At 39.2% G+C, this 21,064-nt stretch overlaps 1 protein-coding gene across 2 annotated transcripts in view; it reads right to left on the reverse strand.

Moving 5' to 3' along the window:
* Nucleotides 1-14,153: 14,153 nt before the first annotated feature.
* Nucleotides 14,154-21,064, reverse strand: part of SLC25A12 (solute carrier family 25 member 12) — a 115,834-nt gene continuing 108,923 nt past the window's right edge. For both annotated transcript variants that reach the window (XM_025404089.1, XM_025404088.1), the window contains 3 exons: nucleotides 17,471-17,629; nucleotides 17,253-17,343; nucleotides 14,154-15,259 (listed from right to left, as the gene is read on the reverse strand). In XM_025404089.1, coding sequence (XP_025259874.1) covers nucleotides 15,058-15,259; nucleotides 17,253-17,343; nucleotides 17,471-17,629 — 452 coding nt within the window. In that variant the 3' untranslated portion in view covers nucleotides 14,154-15,057. The remainder of the gene's footprint in view (nucleotides 15,260-17,252; nucleotides 17,344-17,470; nucleotides 17,630-21,064) is intronic.

Consider the following 21,064-nt stretch of genomic DNA (forward strand, 5'->3'; position numbering starts at 1 on the left):
GAAAAGAGCTGATATTTTAATAAAATCTTGTAAATATGTTGTGAATTACTAGTTGCACAGCACATTTTGTAACTATAGGATCATCCCAGGAGTCACTTCAACAAGAGAAAGAAAAGAGTTTTCTGTTTGCTTTAAGTGCTATTAGTGAGATTGGATCAAGATGGCAAACAGAAGTATCTGCTCTCCCTCTAAACTCTAAATTCCATAAAGTGCTATAATAAAACAAGAAAAATAAGAAATCTGCTATAGCACTGAAAGATGAGAGGGCTAGCAATGGAATAGAAATTTGGAAGAATGCCATAAACATCAAAAACTGGTAGGATCAGAGCTATAGGCAAACAAAATGATAGGGAATCATAATTGAAAACAGGCAAGACTACCATAAAAGGAGGCATGGGTTGGAACCCAGAGTCAACAGATGCAAAGAGCAGGAGGGTTCCCTGGAGTACCGGACAGGGTGATTCATTAGGGAGCTGATTCAGAATAGCTACGCAAGTCCCATTTCCCAACCACAGACTGAGTGGTGGACAAAAGGAGTGTCTCTGGCCAGCCTATAACATAACTGAGTGATGCCACTGGAGCTGGGAAAGCAGGGCAATACCCCCAGACACTTGCTGACGCGCAAGAGGAGAACAGAAGCCCATACACTAGTTACCCCTTATCCATGGTTTGGCTCTCCATAGTTTGTTACCCATGGTCAACACAGTCCTCATATATTACATGGAAAGTTCCAGAAATAATTCATGAGTTTTAAGTTGCAGGTCATTCTAAGTAGTGGTATGAAATCTTGTACCATCTGCTCTGTCCTTCCTAGGATGTAAATCATCCCTTTGTCCAGTGTATCCACACTGTCTACACTGCCTACCTGTTAGTCACTTAGTAGCTGTCCTCGTTATCAGATCAACTGTCACAGTATCTCAGTGTTTGCATTCAAGCAACCCCTATTTAACTTAATAATGACCTCAAAATGCCAGTAGTGATGCTGGCAATTCAGATGTGCCCAAAAAACTGTAAATTGCTTCCTTTAAGTGAAAATGTAAAAGTTCTTGACAATTTTTTTAATTGTATGCTGAGGTTGCTAAGATCTAAAGTATGGCTTAGGTCTAAGGTATGAACAAATCTTCCATCCGTGAAATTGTGAAGAAGGAAAGATAAATTCATGCTAGTTTTGCTGTGCACCTTAAACTGTGGAAGTTACCCCACAGTGCAGGTAAGCACTTAGTTAAGGTGTAAAGAGCATTAAACTTGTGGATGGCAGACGTGAATGGAAGGGGTTCCAACTGACAGCAACTGGGTTTGGTACTATTCATGGTTTCAGGTATCCACTGGGGTTCTTGTGAGTATATTTCCTGCAGATAAGGGGGACTACTGTACCCAGAGCCAAAATACTGGCATATCCTCAACACAGCACAGCCCACCAGTCTCATCACAGGCTATGATAAACAGATATGACATCCATAAAAAGAGGCTCTCAGATACAAAAATGAGCAACGAAATAACTTAAAATTACAACTATGAATCACTAAAATATTTGAAGAAAGCCAGTAATATGGAAGGCCCCGAACAAATCTTTTTAAAAAGTCCAAATAACAGCATATTAAAGAAGACATCAAATAAGTGTATTTAACATCCCAAGAGTATATAGGATGATACAGCCATAAAATAAGTATAGGTTATTATAGAAGAACCAATCCAATCTTAGATATTACAATTATGGTTGTTAAAGTTGTTTTAAAAGCTAAATAGTAGAGGGATACAGCTGAAGAGTAAAACTATCAGTAGAATAATCACAAGGTGTCTCTCAGATTCAACCAAAAAGTAGTAACAGAGAAAGTATCAAGGAAAGCTCAACGATACAGGGATGTGTCCCAAAACTCCAGTATCTAAATAGAAGATAAAAGATGGGACATAGGCCGGGCGCGGTGGCTCAAGCCTGTAATCCCAGCACTTTGGGAGGCCGAGACGGGCGGATCACAAGGTCAGGAGATCGAGACCATCCTGGCTAACCCGGTGAAACCCCGTCTCTACTAAAAAAATACAAAAAACTAGCCGGGCGAGGTGGCGGGCGCCTGTAGTCCCAGCTACTCCGGAGGCTGAGGCAGGAGAATGGCGTGAACCCGGGAGGCGGAGCTTGCAGTGAGCTGAGATCGGGCCACTGCACTCCAGCCTGAGCGACAGAGCGAGACTCCATCTCAAAAAAAAAAAAAAAAAAAAAAGATGGGACATAGAAAAATACAGACTAGAATAGCTTTCTTTGGTTTGAAAAGGCACAAGTCTTAGGACTATAAAAGAATTTATCCCTTTTAAATATGAATCATTGACCAAAAGTGTCAGAATATCTCAACAGGAGTGATTGTAGGTATATTTTTACCATAGTGCACTAAAATGTACATTTTTAAATGCAAGGCTTGCCGAAAAGAAAATTTTCAAATTCCCTTCTAAATAACTCAGGGTAAAAGTAAATAAAAAATAATTTAGTAATTAATACAGAATTAGGGCTCTGTGGAGAAATGACTAATGTCGGGTCTTGGCAAGAAATAAAAGCAAAAGTTTGGAGCATCTTGTCATACCAGAAAGCTAGGAAGCTATCAAAGATGACTGAGGGCCAAACACAGTAGCTCATGTCTAATCCCAGTGCTTTGAGAGGCCAAGGCAGGAGGACTGCTTGAGCTCAGGAGTTTGAAACCAACCTGAGCAATATATTAGGTTGGCACAAAAGTAATTGTGAAAACTGTAACCTAATAGCAAGACCCCTGTCTGTACAAAAAATCAAAAAAAACCCCATAAAACCCCAGCAGGTGCAGTAGCATGCATCCGTAGTCCTAGCTACTCAGGGGACCGAGGTAGGAGGATCACTTGAGCCAAGGAGTTTGAAATCAGCCTAAGCAACATACCAAGACCCCATCTCTTAAAAAAAAAAAATCCTGAGGTAGTATCAGTTGGACTCAGAATTTAATTGCAAGAGGCTCCCACTGGCTGAAAATGTGACAACTTGAGTACTTAAAAAAAAAAAAAAAAATTACATGGTGGCTCACACCTGTAATCTGAGTACTTTGGGAGGCTGAGATGGGCAGATCACCTGAGGTCAGGAATTGGAGACCAGCCTGGCCAACATGGTGAAACCCTGTCTCTACTAAAAATACAAAAATTAGTCTGGCGTGGTGGTAGGTGCCTGTAATCCCAGCTACTTGGGAGGCTGAGGAATGAGAATCGCTTGAACCTGGGAAGTCGGGGCTGCAGCGAGCTGAGCTTATGCCACTGCACTACAGCCTGGGTGATGGAGCAAGACTCTGTCTCAAAAAAGAAAAAAATCCCAAAGGTTTTCAAGTATGTTTAATTCTTTGACACTTTTCAAAGAAACTCTCATTGATCATCTCTGGAAGATGCTGGGGAAATATTTTGAAAATAGAAAAAATCAAGCATTTATCCTGTTTTTCCCCTCTGTGTAACCAAATAATTGTTACGTTTCTCTTTGTAAAAGTATCTCAGCTAATATATAAGATATAATAGAATACCACCATTTTGCAATTCCTGATGAAATAATGGTTGAAGGTAATTATCAAGGCCTGCTAGTATTACCAAAAGAGACATTATGTGCCTTCTTTTGGATGTACCCGTAACACACCCACAAAGTATTCCTTTTTTTTTTTTTTTTTTTTTGAGACGGAGTCTTGCTCTGTCGCCCATGCTGGAGTACAGTGGCACAATCTCAGTTCACTGCAAGCTCTGCCTCCCAGGTTCATACCATTCTCCTGCCTCAGCCTCCCAAGTAGCTGACACTACAGGTGCCCGCCATCACTCCCGGCTAATTTTTTGTATTTTTAGTAGAGACGGGGTTTCACCGTGTTAGCCAGGATGGTCTTGATCTCCCGACCTCATTATCTGCCCGCCTCAGCCTCCCAAAGTGCTGGGATTACAGGCGTGAGCCACTGCGCCTGGCCTCCACAAAGTATTCTTACCAAAAAAAAAAAAAAAAATCTTCAATGTTGTCAAGCCTCTAGAATATAACTACCAATTTATACAAAATTCAGGGAAATAGAAACAGCTAAACACCACCACAAGGATGCAACCACCAAAACTGAGAATGTAGGAAACTACGGGACAAACAGGCTGAAGTCTTATGTTCAAGTAAAAAAGAGGAGGAGAGGGAAACCAAAAGCTAAAAAGAGATTTAAGAGTGATACCAATCTATGGACTTCACTTGGATACTGATTCGAACTGTGTGTGTGTGTGTGTGTGTGTGAGAGAGAGAGAGAGAGAGAAGGCAGAAGGAAAAAGAGACTGAGACACAGTTGGGGAAATGGTGGTGTTAGATTTAAGAGAGATAACTATATTCCATGTATGGACTTTCCTTGGATACTGATTCAAACTGTGTGTGTGTCTGTGTGTCTCTGTGTGCATGCGCACATGAGAGAGAGAGACAGAGAGAAGGAAAGAGACTGACACAGCTGGGGAAATTGTGGTGTTACGTATGTTTTTCAAAAGTCCTTAACACTTAGAGGTATATAAGGAAATATTTCTGGATGATCTGATATCTGGGTTTGTTTCAGAATAATTCAGTAAGGGTGGAAGAGACATGGATGAAGTATAATTGAAACAGGATTAGCTATGAGTTGATAATTTTTGAAGCTGGGTGATGAGTAAAAATTGTAAATATTATAGTATTCTGTTTACTTTGTATACGTTTGAATTTTTCCAAAAGTTAAGTCAATACAGCATATACCTTTGTTAATAAATTTGAAAGCCTTGACAATATAGAAGAAAAACTAAGGAACATATAAATTGGTGAAGTTGATCTAAGAAGTAAAAACTTAATTAGACCAGAAAACCAAAAAGAAGTTGAAAAGGTTACCAAAGATTACTCCCTTGAAATACATAAGCTTTTTTTTTCAGCCAGGGTCTCATTCTGTCATCCAGGCTGGAATACAGTGTCACAATTTCAACTCACTGCAACCTCCTATCTCTAGGGCTCAAATGATTCTCCCATCTCAGCCTCAGTAGCTGGGACCACAGGTGCATGCCACCTCTCTTGGCTAATGTTTGTGCTTTTTTGTAGAGACAGGATTTCACCATGTTGCCCAGGCTGGCCTTGAACTGGTGAGCTCAAGTGATCTGCTTGCCTTGGCCTCCCAAAGTGCTGAGAATACAGGCACGAGCGACCACGCCTGGCTGAAAGACATAAGCTTTAAAGGCACAATTTCTAGAGCTTTAGTAACAGCTATTCCAGAAACTAGAAAACGATGGAAAATGCAGTGAACACCAAACCAGACATGGATGGTACAAAGTCAAAACAAAAGAATAAGCCAATCTCAGCAATGAACAAAAATGCAAAAATTGAATATAACACTATTTAAAAAGATTAAGATATCACAACCAAGTAGGGTTAATCCTAGAAATTTTTTAATGTTTCACTATGAGACAGTGTATTAATATTGCTAATCACATGTAAAAATTAAAGAGAAAAATCTCAGTGGAGGCAAAAAAGTATATGATAAAATTTAATACCTATTCTTGATTTTAAAAGAAAAAAGAAACACCAAAATAAATTAGGAATAGTGAAAACTCTTAAGTCAATAAAGGGTATCTATTGGCCCAGCATGGTGGCTCACACCTATAATCCCAGCACTTTGGGAGGCCGAGGCAGGCAGATCACCTGAGGTCGGGAGTTCGAGACCAGCCTGACCAACATGGAGAAACTCCATCTCCACTAAAAGTACAAAATTACCCGGGCGTGATGGTGCATGCCTGTAATCCCAGCTACTCAGGAGGCTGAGGCAGGAGAATTGCTTGAACCTGGGAGGCAGAGGTTGCAGTGAGCCAAGATCATGTCACTGCACTCCAGCCTGGGCAACAAGAGCGAAACTCTGTCTCAAAAAAAAAAAAAAAAAAAAAAAATTCGTATCTATCAGTAACCTATAGCAAACATCACACTTAAGGGTGAGATGTTAGAATCATTCTCACTAATGCTAGAGAAATGCAAGGATGCTTAGTATCACGCTCCTTCTGTTTAACATGGTGGTAGAAGTCCAAGCATCTGCATTAAGAAAATAAAACGTGGCCGGGCGCGGTGGCTCAAGCCTGTAATCCCAGCACTTTGGGAGGCCAAGACGGGCGGATCACGAGGTCAGGAGATCGAGACCATCCTGGCGAACACGGTGAAACCCCATCTCTACTAAAAAATACAAAAAACTAGCCGGGCGAGGTGGCGGGCGCCTGTGGTCCCAGCTACTCGGGAGGCTGAGGCAGGAGAATGGCGTAAGCCCAGGAGGCGGAGCTTGCAGTGAGCCGAGATCGCGCCACTGCACTCCAACCTGGGCGACACAGCGAGACTCCGTCTCAAAAAAAAAAAAAAAAAAGAAAAGAAAACGTAAATATTGAAAAGACACAAAACCATCTTTGCAGATAAAATTTTTAACTACAAGAGGACAAGATAATCAGTCAACTGAAAAATATTGCAAGAGTTCATTAAGATGACTGAGTATAAGATTAGCATATCCAAATTGCCTATTACGTTAGAAAATGTAATGGGCAATAACTCTGTTCATAATAGGAATGAAAATATTTAAACCTAAGCATACTACAATAAAAGGAGTTTATAAAACCTACTTAATACTTAAGAATATAAAATTTTGCTGAAGGATATTTAGAAATCTGAAAAATGGACAGACCTGAGATGGAAAGATTCCATATTATAAAATCAGTATACATCCTAAAGCAAATTATAACTTTCCAAGGAAAATTCCAACAGAATTTTTAACTAGAACTTGAAAAAATGTTGACTGTGTAACTCATGCAAGAGAAATGATGGAAAAATAAGCAACATAATTTTGAAAGTGAACACTGAAGGTGAACTTGCTCTCCTAAATGCTACTTTATATTGCAACTGGCCTTCCCTCCATATTTGTAGGTTCTATATCCATGGATTCAACTAACCAACTTGAAAATATTGGGAAAAAAACTATTAAAAATAACAATACCCAATAAAAATAATGCAAATAAAAACCCAACACAGCTATTTACATAGTATTTACATTGTATTAGGTACAAGTAATCTAGAGATGATTTAAAGTACATGGGAGTATGAGCGTAGGTTATATGGAAATACTACACCATTTTATTTGGGGGAATTGAGCATCCTTGAATTTTGGTATTTGTGAGGGATCCTGGAAATCAAGAGTAGATACACTAATTTCAAACAGAGAATACTCCAGAGCAAGGAAAGTTACCAGGAATAAAAAGGGGCATTATATAATGATAAAGGGGTCAATACTCCAGGAAGACAAAACAGTTCTTACGTATGCTCCCAACAAGACAGCATCAAAATATGTGAGGCAAAAACTGATTGAACTTCAAGGAGTTCACTATTATGGTTACAGGCTTCAACACCCCTCTATCAGAAAAGGACAGATCCAGCAGGCAGAAGATCAATCAGTAAGGACATAGTTGAACTCAGCAACACCATCAATCAACTAGATGTGATGGATGTCTATTGACTACTACTTAAAACAACAGCAGAATACATATTCTTATCAAGCTTACATGAAACATTCACAACTACCACATTCTGGGCCATAAAAACACTTTAAAACATTTAAAAGAATAAACATATAATGTCTGTTCTCAGGCCTCAAAGGAATTAAACTAGAAATCAGTAACAAAGATAGCTGGATACCTTAAAATACTTGGAGATTAAACAACACACTTCTAAATAACACATGGGTCAAAGAATAAATCTCAAGAGAAAATTTAAAATATTTTGAAATATATGAAAATGAGGGCAGGCACAGTGGTTCACACCTGTAATCCCAGCACTTCGGGAGCCTGAGGTCAGGAGTTTGAGACCAGCCTGGCCAACATGGTGAAACTCCGTCTCCACTAAAAATAAAAAAATGAGATGGGCTTGGTGGCACATGCCTGTATTCCCAGCTACTTGAGAGATTGAGGTGGGAGAATCACTTGAACCCAAGAAGTGGAGGTTGCAGTGAGCCAAGATCATGCCACTGCACTCCAGCCTGGGTGACAGAGCAAGACTCTATCTCAGGAAAACAAACAAACAAAAAAGACAGTGAGCAAACGGAATAAAAAGAGATCAACATTTAGGCATGTAATATTCAAAAAGAGGAATTTTTGAAAGCAACAAAAGAAAGATGACTTACCATATATAAGGGAACAACAATATGATCAACAGTTGATTTCTCATCAGAAACCATGAATGCCATAAGGCAGGAAGATAACATATTCAAAGCTGAAAGGAAAAAGAAACTGTCAGCCAAGAATTCTATGTCCAGCAAAATTAGTCTTCAAAAATGAAGCTAAAATAATGACATCATTAAACAAATGACTGACAGTATTTGTTGCTAGACAACCTACCTTGCAAGAAATTATTAAAGGAAGTCCTATTGTCTGAAAAGAAATAGCAGTAGTGTTTTAGACCATTTTATGCTGCCATAACAGAATGACACAGATTGGGTAATTTATAATGAACAGATATTTGGCTCACAGTTCTGGAGGCAGGGAAGTTCAAAAGCATGCATGGTGCTGGCATCTGGCAAGGACCTTCATGCTCCATCATCCCTTGGTGGAGGGCAAGACAGGGTGAGAGCAAGAGGGGCCAAACCCACTTTTATAACAAACCCACTCTTGTGATAACCAACCAACTACTGAGATAAATATGTTAATCCATTCATGAGGGCAGAGCCCTCATGACCTAATCACCTTTTAAAGGTCCCACCTTTTAACATTGTTGCATTTGGGATTAAATTTTCAACACATGAACCTTGTTGGATACATTCAAACCATAGCAGATGGTAACTCGAATTCACATGAATGAAAAACACCTATAAAGGCAGTACATAGGTAAATGTAAGACTACATTTTTTTTAATCTTAATTGATTGAAAATACAACGGCAAGGAACAGTAATTATAAAACTTTACTGTGGGGTTATAACATATACAAATGTAATATATATGACAATAGCAAAAGGAGGAAAAGAAATGGAGCTGTATTAGAGCTATGTTTTTATATTTTACTGGAACTTACTGGAATATATTTTCCAGAATTAATATTAATCAGTACATTGTGATAAATTAAGATATATATTTTAACCCCTAGATAAATCACTAAGAAAATAACTCCAAAAAATAGTTAAAACAAAAAACTTACAATGGAACACTATAAAATATATATTTTTAACACAAGAGAAAGTAAAGGAGAAAGAAACAAGAAAAAAAAAGAGACATAGAAAATAAAACCTGATTATCAAAACCAGTGAGTTCAGCAAGGTTGTAAGATACAAGATCAACATCTAAAAATCAGCTGTTTCTCTATATAACAATGAACAGTCTGAAAATGAAGAACATTGTATTAATAAAAACATCATAAATAAAATATTTAAGGACTGGGCGCAGTGGCTCACATCTGTAATCCCAGCACTTTGGGAGGCCAAGGCGGGCAGATCACAAGGTCAGGAGTTCAAGATCAGCCTCACCAACATGGTGAAATCCCATCTCTACTAAAGATACAAAAATTAGCTGGGTGTGGTGGTGTGTGTCTGTAATCCCAGCTACTCAGGAGGCCAAGGCAGGAGAATCGCTTGAACCTGGGAGGCAGAGGTTGCAGTGAGCTGAGATCACGCCACTGCACTCCAGCCTGGATGACACAGCGAGACTCTGTCTCAAAACAATAAATAGAATATTTAGGGATAAATTTAACAAAGAGGTATTAGACCTGTACACTGAAAAATATAAACATGGGTGAAATTTTAAAGATCTAATTAGAGATCCCAAGTGTGTGGATTGGAAAACTCAAGATTGTTAAGATGGCAGTTCTTCCCAAATTGATCTATAAATTCAGCAAAATCCCTATCAAAAAAAGAACAGCTGACTTTTTTGAAGAAATTGACAAGCTAATCCTAAAGTTTATATGGAAATACAAAAGATCCAACATAAGCAAAACAGTTTTGAAAAAGAACAAAATTAGAGGATTTACACTTCCCTATTTCAAAACTTAATGTGAAGCTACAATAATCAAAATTGTGGTACTGTCTTAAGTATAGTGATATAGATGAATGGAACAGAAATGAGGGTCTAGAAATAAACTCTTACAGGCATTGTCAATTTATTGTTGATTAAAGAACACCAAGGCAATTCACTGAGGAAAGGATTGTCTTTTCAAGAATGGTGCTGAGGTTGGACATAGGGGCTCACACCTGTAATCCTAGCACTTTGGGAGGCCAAGGAAGGAGGATTGCTTGAGGCCAGGAATTTGAGACCAGCCTGGGCAACATAGTGAGACCTCATCTCCACAAAAAGTAAAAATAAAAAAAAAAATTAGTAATTGGACAATTGGATATTCACATACAGAGTATGAATTTAAATCCTTACTTCATACCATATACAAAAATTAACTCAAAATAGATCATAGACCTAAATGTAAGAACTAAAATATTAAACTTCTCAAGGAAAACAGAAAACCTTCATGACCTTAGTTTAACCAGTTTTTAGATGACACCAAAAGCATGAAATTGAACTTAATAAAAATGTTAAGCTTTTGTGCTTCAAAAGACGCCAATAAGAAAACAGATTCGGAGAATATTTGCAAATCTGATATAGGACTCACATCCAGAACGTATAAAGAACTACTACAACTCAATAATAAAAAGACAAACCTCAATTAAAAAATAGATAAAAGATTTGAAGAAACATAGATACCTATAAGCACGTGAAAAAACACTCAACATTAGTTATTAGGGAAAAGCAATTAAAACCACAATGTAGTGTCACTTCACATCCACTGAATAGCTATAAGAAGATAGTCAATAATTAAGTATTGGTAAGGATGTGGAGAAACTGTAACACTCATCCATTACTGGTGGGAGTATAAAGTGATACATTTTACATTTAGAGCATGATATCAATCCACTAAAATTTTATTGTGGTGATGGTTACGTAGCTCTGTAAATACCCCTTCAGTAAAGCTGTCAGAAAGAAAACCGTACTGCTAGACTAACTTCCAGTTTATTATACTGGAACAAGTCAGACGATACCAGGAGAAAGCAATCAGATAAACAATGTGAGACATTCTGTAAGACAACTGGCTTCCAATGTTATGAAAAAACCGAGTTATATTCCCACATACCAGAAATGACATTTCCAAAAAAGATATTTATAACGGTATCCAAATGTATGATATACCTAGGAATATATGTAACAAAAGATTTACAAGACCATCTTGGCGATTAATAAAATTTTATTAAGACATTAAAAGGACTTAGTGATATATCATGTTCATGGATTGAAAGGCCCACTGTGATATAAATTCTCCCAAAATAGCTTATAGATTCATTGCAACTCCAGTCAAATTTTCAATGTGTTTGGCATTTTTTAGTGAAACATGATAAACTATTTCTAAAATATATAAAGAAGAGCAGAGAACCAAGAAGAGCCACAAGCTATTGATGAATAACAAGGACGTGAAAGGACTTTGATATATCAAAAAAAATTTTTGAAGATGATGGAGTAATGAAGAGGGTGTACACTAGAAGAGGGAAAAAAAAAACAATATAATAAAGAGCTCATAAAAGATCTTTGCATATATGGACAATATACAACAGAAAAGGCACTTCAAAGCAATAGGACAAGGAAGTTTTTTTTTTTTTTTTCCAATAAACAGTGCTGGCACAACAGACTAGCCTTAAAGCAGCAAAAAAATTACCTCATACTATATGTTGAAGATTGTTCCAAGTGGGATGACACCAAAATGTGAGAGGCAAAACTACAAAGCATGTAACAAGAGAATATTAACTATATTTTTAACGTAATGATTTTAAAAAGTGAGCTAACCATAAAGGAAAACTATTGATATATTTGAAGATATTAAAATTAAAATGTTAATATATTTTATAAACACTGTGAAAAGACAAGCACGAAGTGGGAAAAGATTCTGCAACACAACTCTTAAAGGAGTAGTATCCAGAATATATAAAGAATCACCTGCAAATTAATAAGAAAAATGGTCAAACTTTAACATACTTCATTCACCAAAGATGAAATCCAAATGGCCAAAAAATATATGAAATGTGCTCAGCCTCATGAACACCTTTCATATTTTTTCCATATAAGGAAAATGGTCATTTAAACGACAATGTGATACCATTATACATCTACCAGATTGGGGTGGCTGGGGGAAAGCCAGTACACCCTGGGAAGAATGTAAATCAGTACAAGAATCTTTGGGAAACAGTTGGCATGATCTAGGTTCCACTCTTATGTATATGTCCTTTTAAAGATGCAAACTCCAGAAGACATGTTCAAAATATCCATAGAAGCACTGTTTGAAATATCCCCAAAGTGGAAAAAATCCATATTGTCCATCAAGAGTAAAATGAAAAAAGTATATGTAATACATTCATACAATGGAATAAACACACTATAGCTACATTCAGTGATAAGGATGAATCTCATAATGCTTAGCGAAAGAAACCAGTCTCAAAAGTGCACATATGCTTCACATAAATTCCAAAAACAGAAACTAAATATGGTCTTTAGAGACATACACATGAATGGTAAAACTGTGAAGAAAAGCAAAGCGAAAAGTAGGGATGATGTTAAAGTGGACGGCAGGTTGTGTTAGGGAGGGACATATAGGGAGCTTCTGAGATGTTGGAGATGTTCTATTTCTTTACCCGGTAGTCATATGGTATGCACATTATGTTAAAAATATACATGTGTGTACATATCTGTTGTATACATGCATACATGTTTCACGTACTTTGTCTATATTCCACAATAAGAAAATATACAAATGACCAGTAAATATGAAAAGACATTCAATCTCACTAGTAATTAGAAAAATAAAATAACCATGATCAGCTCTCATGATTTGCTGAAAATGTAAAAGACTGATAATATCCCTCTTTGCTGAGGTTGCAGAGAAATAGGCATTCTCATATGCTATCAACAGGAAAGTAAATTAATAATTCCTTTTTGAAGACCAATGTGGCAATATGTATAAAAACGTAAAGCTTGTCTTAAAAGTCTTCAATTCCATGTATCTATCCTAATGAAATTCACATGCACTCAAGATATGTGTACGAAGATGTCTGCCATTCACTACAGCATTGTTTGCCGTAGTGAAAAAAATGAATAAATATCAAAAGGGGAGATTTATGAAAAGTATTATAACCCATAAAATGAAATACTATGCAGTCATTAAAAATAAAACTTTATAAACTGACATGGAAAGATATCCAAAACACAAGCAAGACACAGAATAACACACACACAGCATAATCCTGTTAAAATATAAATATGTACATATATTTATATAGAGTTATGAAAAACAGACTACAGATTCATGCTGTAACCTATTAGCAGTGATTACCTCTGGGCCAGGAAGTGGTGGAGGTAGAAGAAGGGTAAGCGGGACACTTTCCCATCTTACTCTAGATACATACATAGGATTCTTTTATAATCACATATCCATGGACTACTCATATATTCCTAACAAGTGGTAGTAGCAAAACAACTGTATTATTATTTGTTCCATTCCTATGAGATCAATCTAACACATTTGAAAATAACTTGCTTTCAAAGCTAATTCTTTTGTTCCTGGAGGGCCTTCAAACAGCCTACAGTTGTGGTCACAGGGCTGTCAGCCATCAATCAAGGAGCCCTGTGCAGGATACTAAGTAACTTGGTCTGTCTCCAGGCTCGCCTCTTGAAAATATTTGCATACATTCTCATATTCCAGCTTACTGGCAGTAGCAATGTCTTCCAAGAGCACTTTGGTAAGGTAAATAAATTCTGATGATGCACATCAAATCACATCCATATCAAAGTATAGATGTGGCTGTCAAGATGTATGTTTAGATCCAAATTAGTAATCACGCCTTTGGTGAGTGACTTTTAGAACAGTTTGCATTTGGATTCCAAAGTAAGAACGTAGACCCCACTAAATCACCATATAGAGCCTTTCTTCTCTTTCTTCTTCCCTCCCTTCACTCTGCGCTAGCCCTTTCTAAAACTAATTTTTCTATTTTCTATAAAGGTGGAAGAAAGGGCGAACCTGATCATGAGATTTTTGGAAACAGTAATCAATCAGAACAAAAAGCATTATCAGTATATTTACGAAGAAAAATCAAACTACATGTACACATTTTGGTGTGCATTTTATTTTTGACTGGAATCATATCCATATGAAGGAAAACTGTGGAAGTATCCTTTACTCTTTTGAAAGCTTGGCCTTTGCCTTGCTGTGTCAAAGGAAAGCAAAACTAAGCCAGTAATGATGGAGATATCCCTGTTTCTATATGCACAGACAGGAGAGGAGCTGCCTAGGAAATGCTTTTTGATTGATGAACAGAGGAGGGTCTACACACACATTAAAATACAAATGGAAACATATCAGCACACACAAGTCATTAGCCTGGTCCTCTGGCATCCACTGGCATGCATCTTTCCAAAGTGCCACTTATTCAATGGTATCAGCAATATGTCTCATTATGCCTTTTATCAGCAAATACCTTTTTATTCCAGAATGGAAAACAAACTAGGAATTAAATACATCCAATATTGATGCTTTATTTCCATAAGTCACCAATAAGAGAATGAATTTAATTTTAATACATTTATTTTTGTGTGATTCTTAATAAAACACTTTCAAAACATTCTGTACATTTCAAGCCACTCAGAACCGCATTACATTTCTACAAATGTGATTTGTTGGGATGAGGTGCCAAGATGTCTCTGTACAAAGATGTACAATATGTACAATCACTGTAAGTGCAAGCTGTGCAAAGCAGAGTCTAGAACACTAATTCATGCCAAGGCTTACAAAAACATTTCAACACATAAGACTAAAGCTTGAAACAGCATTGTGGTTTTTTCCCTGGGCAAATGATTATTTTATAAACAAGTATATGTATATGTCATATAGAAAGAATAGTTTGACTCCTCAGCTCAGTCAGCACCATGCAGCTGACTGGACACATTACAGGGCTGCTCTCCTAGGCCTCTTTCTTCAAGGTGCCATTTTGCCACACTCAACAGTTGTCTCATCACTGAGTGGCTGCCACTGCTGCCTTTGGCTGAACCACAGCAACACTAGGAGACTTAAATTTGGGGAGATAAAGGCCAAATTTGTTTTCGATGCCTGCAAACGTGGCTGTGGCGAGTCTGTATCCACCGATGTGATCAGGGTTGGCAGGAGGAAGGTCTGCAATGCGTGACTTAGGTGTTGGTTCTGAACCAGCGGGTTTGCTGTTGACAGAAAAAAAGCCAACGGTTAGCATGCTGAAGGTGGATGAGGGCAGCTTACAGCTGGACATTTTCGGTCTGACCCATGTGCCACAAAGAAGAGTGTTTGTCTCAACTATTTCCATGGCACCTGTGCTGCATGACTAGAAACAACAGTCATGATTTATGGCTGCTTTGACAGCAACTTATCTACATATCTGATTTACAAGAGAAATGGCCTTATTTCCAATGCTTGTATACATATATAAACAGATCCATAGGAAAAAAGTCAGAAGAAAAGACATTCAAATATGAAGATTCTCTGGAAAGTAGGATTATGGATGATTTTTTTCTTTTTTCTTTTTGTAAAGATGGGGTCTTGCTATGTTGCCAAAGCTGGTTTCGAACTTCTGGTCTAAGCGATCCTTCTGCCTTGGCCTCCCAGAGCACTGGGAGGTGTGAGCCACCACACCCAGGCTGGTTTTTTTCTTTTATGCTTTATGGTTTTCCAAATTTTCTGCACTTAGCATATATGAAAGTAATTTTTAAAGTATATATTTTTCTTTTGACATAACTTTAGAAGTTAACTTTTTACGTAGTAGACTCATAAAGATTATCAATTAAATTATTTAAAGAGAAATAGGCAGGGCACGGTGGCTCACGCCTATAATCTCAGCACTTTGGGAGGCCAAGGCAGGTGGATCACGAGGTCAGGAGATAGAAGCTATCCTGGCTAACACGGTGAAACTGTGTCTACTAAAAATATTTAAAAAAAAATCAGCTGGGCGCGGTGGCATGTGCCTATAGTCCCAGCTACTCGGAAGGCTGAGGCAGGAGAATCACTTGAACCTGGGAGGTGGAGGGTGCAGTGAGCCGAGATCGCACCACTGCACTCCAGCCTGGGCGACAGAGCGAGACTCTGTCAGAAAAAAAAAAAGACAGAGAGAGAAATAAATAGCTTTAGTTCTTTTACAGAAGTTGAAAGCATGGAAAAGCCTGAAGCTTCACATTTCTACAATGCAACTGTAAGACTACTGTTCTCACTTTTTTTGTATAGGTCCCTCCACTTGATCCAACAGCTGATTCCATATATGGCCTTTGGGCATAGAGGAGTTCACAGGCTTCTGATGTGAGGACTCAGGAATGGTACTTGGTCTTCTGCTAAAAAGCTAATAATTGCTTGCTTTGGGTACAACTTCCCCACCCAGAAAATTCAACTAATAATTCCTCTTCTCAGTGCAAGCTTCAAATGATAAACTTTTAGAAGCCCAATTTCTGGCCTACAGCTCACTAGTGATTATATCCATGGGCAAAATCTCTCTTCAAGCCTATTGGTTTTTCCAGTAAATTAGCTTCAAGAACATCTACACCTAACTAATAATAAATTGTGGTGAATAATGAAGTATCAGAGATGCAAAAAGGCTTGGGACTTTGAAAGAAAATGCACAAAAGTGTTACTGGTATACATTTACATTACTTCTGTGAAAGGGCCATATAATAAAATCCACATAATGAGAACACCATGAAGTTCAGTATTTGCTTACGTGAAAAAAGACAATTATTTACACAGCGTTTTAATCTGCTGCCTCCTGGCTAGGCACGGTAGCTCATGCCTATAATCCCAGCACGTTGGGAGGCCAAGGCTGGTGGAGTTCGAAACCAGCCTGGACAACACCGCAAGATCCCATCTCTATAAAAAAGTACAAAAATTAGCTGGGTGTGGTGGCACGCCTCTGTGATTCCAGCTACTCGGGAGGCTGAGGTGGGAGGATCACTTGAGCCCGGGAGGTTGAGGCTACAGTGAGCCAAGATCATGCCATTGCATTCCAGCCTGGGCAACAGAGGATATCCTGTCTTTTAAAAAAAAATTTGCTGCTTCCCTAAAATCCCCCAATAGCTTATTAAAGGTTCTGTCTTATCAGTTTTCTAAGAGTTGCAACAATGCCTTTGTAGACAGAGCAAACATTTGTTTTGGTTTTAGTGATTTCTTTGTAAAGGAGTTGAGCAGCTGACTTACAGGCCTCCAAAATCAATGTAAAACCACCGCTGGAGAAGTTCATAAGTGACCAAGGTAACACCAAACTGGGGAGAGGATCGAAACACTCGAGCTGAAAAACAGAAGCAGGGGCAGGGGAGACTTAAAGCCAGAACAAATGTGGTAAAGACAGCCACTGAGTCACAGGGGAGGATGCTAGAGCCAGCCAGCTATTCTGTATGGCTCCAGCCCCTGCCTACCTGCAGTCCCTTTCCAAAATGCTGAGGGCCCTTCTTCCCGGAGAATCTTCCTGAAACAGTCGATGACACCACTGTATGTCGTCTGGCCAGCGCGGGCAGCCACCTGCAGTCTTGTCTTGATGACATCAGCAGGGGTCACCAGAGATGCAGCTGGGACACCTTTCAGAAGAAAACTACATTTATCTAGAGTACCTTATAAAAGATAGGAATACTACTAACATCTACTATAGAGTCTGCAACTTCAATCACTTGAGCGGAACTCAAAACTCTTTAAATAGATGTCTGGCCACTAATGGGAAAAGGACATAGAAGCCTATTAGCTGTTTCAATGTGATCAGTGGAAAATTATTTTTTTTTCTGAATTAAAAAAAAATCACTCTACATTGCATGATCCCAAATAACTGTGAAACGAAAAAAAAAGTAGCAATATTAATAAGGCAATTCCCAAGTGTTCTCTTTCAGTTTCAATTATTTTACCTCCTTTTTTCTTAAATAAGATACAAGTATTTTTTATGTATAAAAAAAGGATAATGTCATTTTAGTGAGTCACTAAATGTATCTGACACTAAACTACTGTTTTTCCTGATTCTTGTCAACTGTAGTGTGGGAGGTGAATATCAATACTCATAATCACTCGCTTGTTTGAAGGGCTACCTTGAGAGTTAACTGTGACTCCTTTCAGACATGCTTACATGACAAAAGTCATTACAACTGGAGCGAGAGGTGGCCAGACAGCCAGTTAAGAAACGATAGGGGAGCTGGTCAGGGAAAGGCCCCTGTGCCCAAGCTCCCTGGGGTCATGTTGAGATTGATCAGCATCAGGACACAGAAGACGGATTTCATAACCACACCTTTTACTTATAAAATAAAACGGAGAGCAAAGGAGCAACATAATCTTCCCCAGGGGAAAGAAATTCAATTTGGCCTGAATATCATTGTATCCTCACTAGGCAGATGGAGCTGGCAGCCTTGTAGGGGGTTCTGCTAGAGAAGAATGCAAATACCTCCCCTTGGCATGGCCTTGCACCCTATTCAGATGAAACTAGGTAAACTGCCTGCCTTTGGAGGCAGACTTTTGAATGTTCTCAGTTCCTGCTAGCAAATCTTGACTGGTAAAAATTAGAAAAAATAATTTCATTCTGAAAACTGACATCAAACGTCTATGGGGAAAAAGTTGCTGCTGACAGTTCCATGGAAATATTTAGTTGGTTCAGTCAACCACTGGCAAATGCCTGTCCACAATTAGACTCTTCTTCCCTGGCTGTTTTTCGTTGTTGATTGGGAAGCACAAGGAAAAGCCTGGAAGGCAAATGTTGCCCCCATTTAAAAGTAGGAGACTGGGCCAAGTGTGGTGGTTCACACTTGTAATCCCAGCACTTTGGAAGGCCAAGATGGGTGGATCACCTGAGGTCAGGAGTTTGAAACCTCACATGTACAGCCTGACTTTTTTTTTTTTTTTTTTTTTTGAGACGGAGTCTCACTCTGTCGCCCAGGCTGGAGTGCAGTGGCACGATCTTGGCTCACTGCAAGCTCTGCCTCCCAGGTTCACGCCATTCTCCTGCCTCGCCTCCCGAGTAGCTGGGACTACAGGCACCTGCCACCACACCCGGCTAATGTTTTGCATTTTTAGTAGAGATGGGGCTTCACTGTGTTAGCCAGGATGGTCTCAATCTCCTGACCTCGTGATCTGCCCATCTCGGCCTCCCAAAGTGCAGGGATTATAGGCATGAGCCACCGCGCCTGGCCTCAGTCTGACTCTTGAGTTAGGAAGGAGCTGACTTGGAAAAGGAGAGAACCAGATGTCCTTGGCTGCACCAACACTCCGAAAAGACAAAGGAAGGAAGGGGTGCATGTTTGCTCTCTATACAACCAGTAATGAACCATTACAGAGCTCAGTGTGGCTCTGACCAGCTGTGCTGGCCAACATGGTGAAACCCTGTCTTTATCTAAAATACAAAAATTAGCCAGGCATGGTGGTACACGCCTGTAGTCCCAACTACTTGGGAGGCTGACGCAGGAGAATCGCTTGAACCCGGGAGGCAGAGGTTGCAGTGAGCCAAAATTGTACCACTGCACTCCAGCCTGGGTGACAGAGCAAGACTCCGTCCCACCAAAAAAAAAAAAAAAAAAAAAAAAGGTGGGAGACTGGTAAGTACCAGAAAGGGGCTGCTACACACAACTCACTGCCAAGACTGAGCAGGTAACTTTACTGGCTTTTAAACGCAAAACTTACTGAAATTACCACCGCTAGGGGAAAAAGGACTTGCTGGGCCCCAAGTAAGGGCGGTAAGGTCCCTGGGGCCGTTTCTTAATGATCACAAGTCATCCCTGTCTCCACAAGCAAGAACAACAATGTGGTCCATCCCAACACTCTCAGGCCCAAGGGCTCCTGCCACACACCAAGCACAGCACACTCCAGGAGCTGCTCAGGTTGCCCCGATGTTTAGCCAGAGCCTCCAGAGGAGAATGAGCCCAGCAATGAAAAGCCACACAGTAAACATAAGCCTGGCTGGTCACAGCAACACTGAGCTCTGCAATGGTTCATTACTGGTTGTATAGAGAGCAAACATGCACCCCTTCCTTCCTTTGTCTTTTCAGAGTGTTGGTGCAGCCAAGGACACCTGGTTCTCTCCTTCTATTCCAAGTCAGCTCCTTCCTAACTCAAGAGTCAGGCTGTACCTGTGAGGTCAGAAGGAAGCATCTTAGTACGTCCCTGCTCTTACAAGGCTCCTCTTTCAAATGGAATCTCTTCTGTGCCTAATTTGGTATCTTAGATGAGATGAAGGTTTTCCTTCATGTTATTGACATTTATTGAGCACCTATTACTACTACACTGGCCACACAGGAAAGGCAAGGATGAAGAGAATGAAACTCTTGCCCTCAAGAAGCTATTAGCCTAGTACAGAGGATAACACTTATGCAAATAACTATTAATAAAAGACAAACTGTTTTTGTTTTTTTTTTTTGTTTCTTTGTTTTTTTGTTTTTTTGAGACAAGCTCTCACTCTGTCACCCAGGCTGGAGTACAGTGGTATCATCTCGGCTCACCACAGCCTTGACCTCCCAGGCTCAGGTGATCCTCCCACCTCAGCCTCCCGGGTAGCTGGGACTACAGGCACGCACCACTATACCTGGCTAATGACAAAGTGTTAAGGGTTAGAAAAAGTACAAAAATTGAGTTCAAGGTGGTTTGCTGAGGGGTACTGCTTACTTTGGTCTAATGAGGGCAATGGTAGGAAAAAGAGGGACACCTTCACGACAAAAGCTCAATTTTGGGCCAAACCATGTAGATTCCAATATACAGAGAAAGTAAGAGCATGCTAGATCTGTGCATAAGCATGAGATACAGCAAAGCAACTGATTTGAGGAAAAACTTTCCCACCTTAATGCTTAGCTTGGCTGTACTCAAGGTTTCAGGGGCACAGGAGACTAAGAAACATGTTAATGATGAAAGCCCAATTTAGATGGGCAGATCTAATTTGGCTCTGAGTTGCTAAGCTGCATTAAGCTGTTTATCCACATTATGCAAATGTAATTAACTCTCATCAGAATTACAGCACATCCCACAAAGGAGAAAAAGTGATATTTAAACTA

This window comes from Theropithecus gelada, chromosome 12, assembly GCF_003255815.1.
Source record: "Theropithecus gelada isolate Dixy chromosome 12, Tgel_1.0, whole genome shotgun sequence".
NCBI lineage: Eukaryota > Metazoa > Chordata > Mammalia > Primates > Cercopithecidae > Theropithecus > Theropithecus gelada.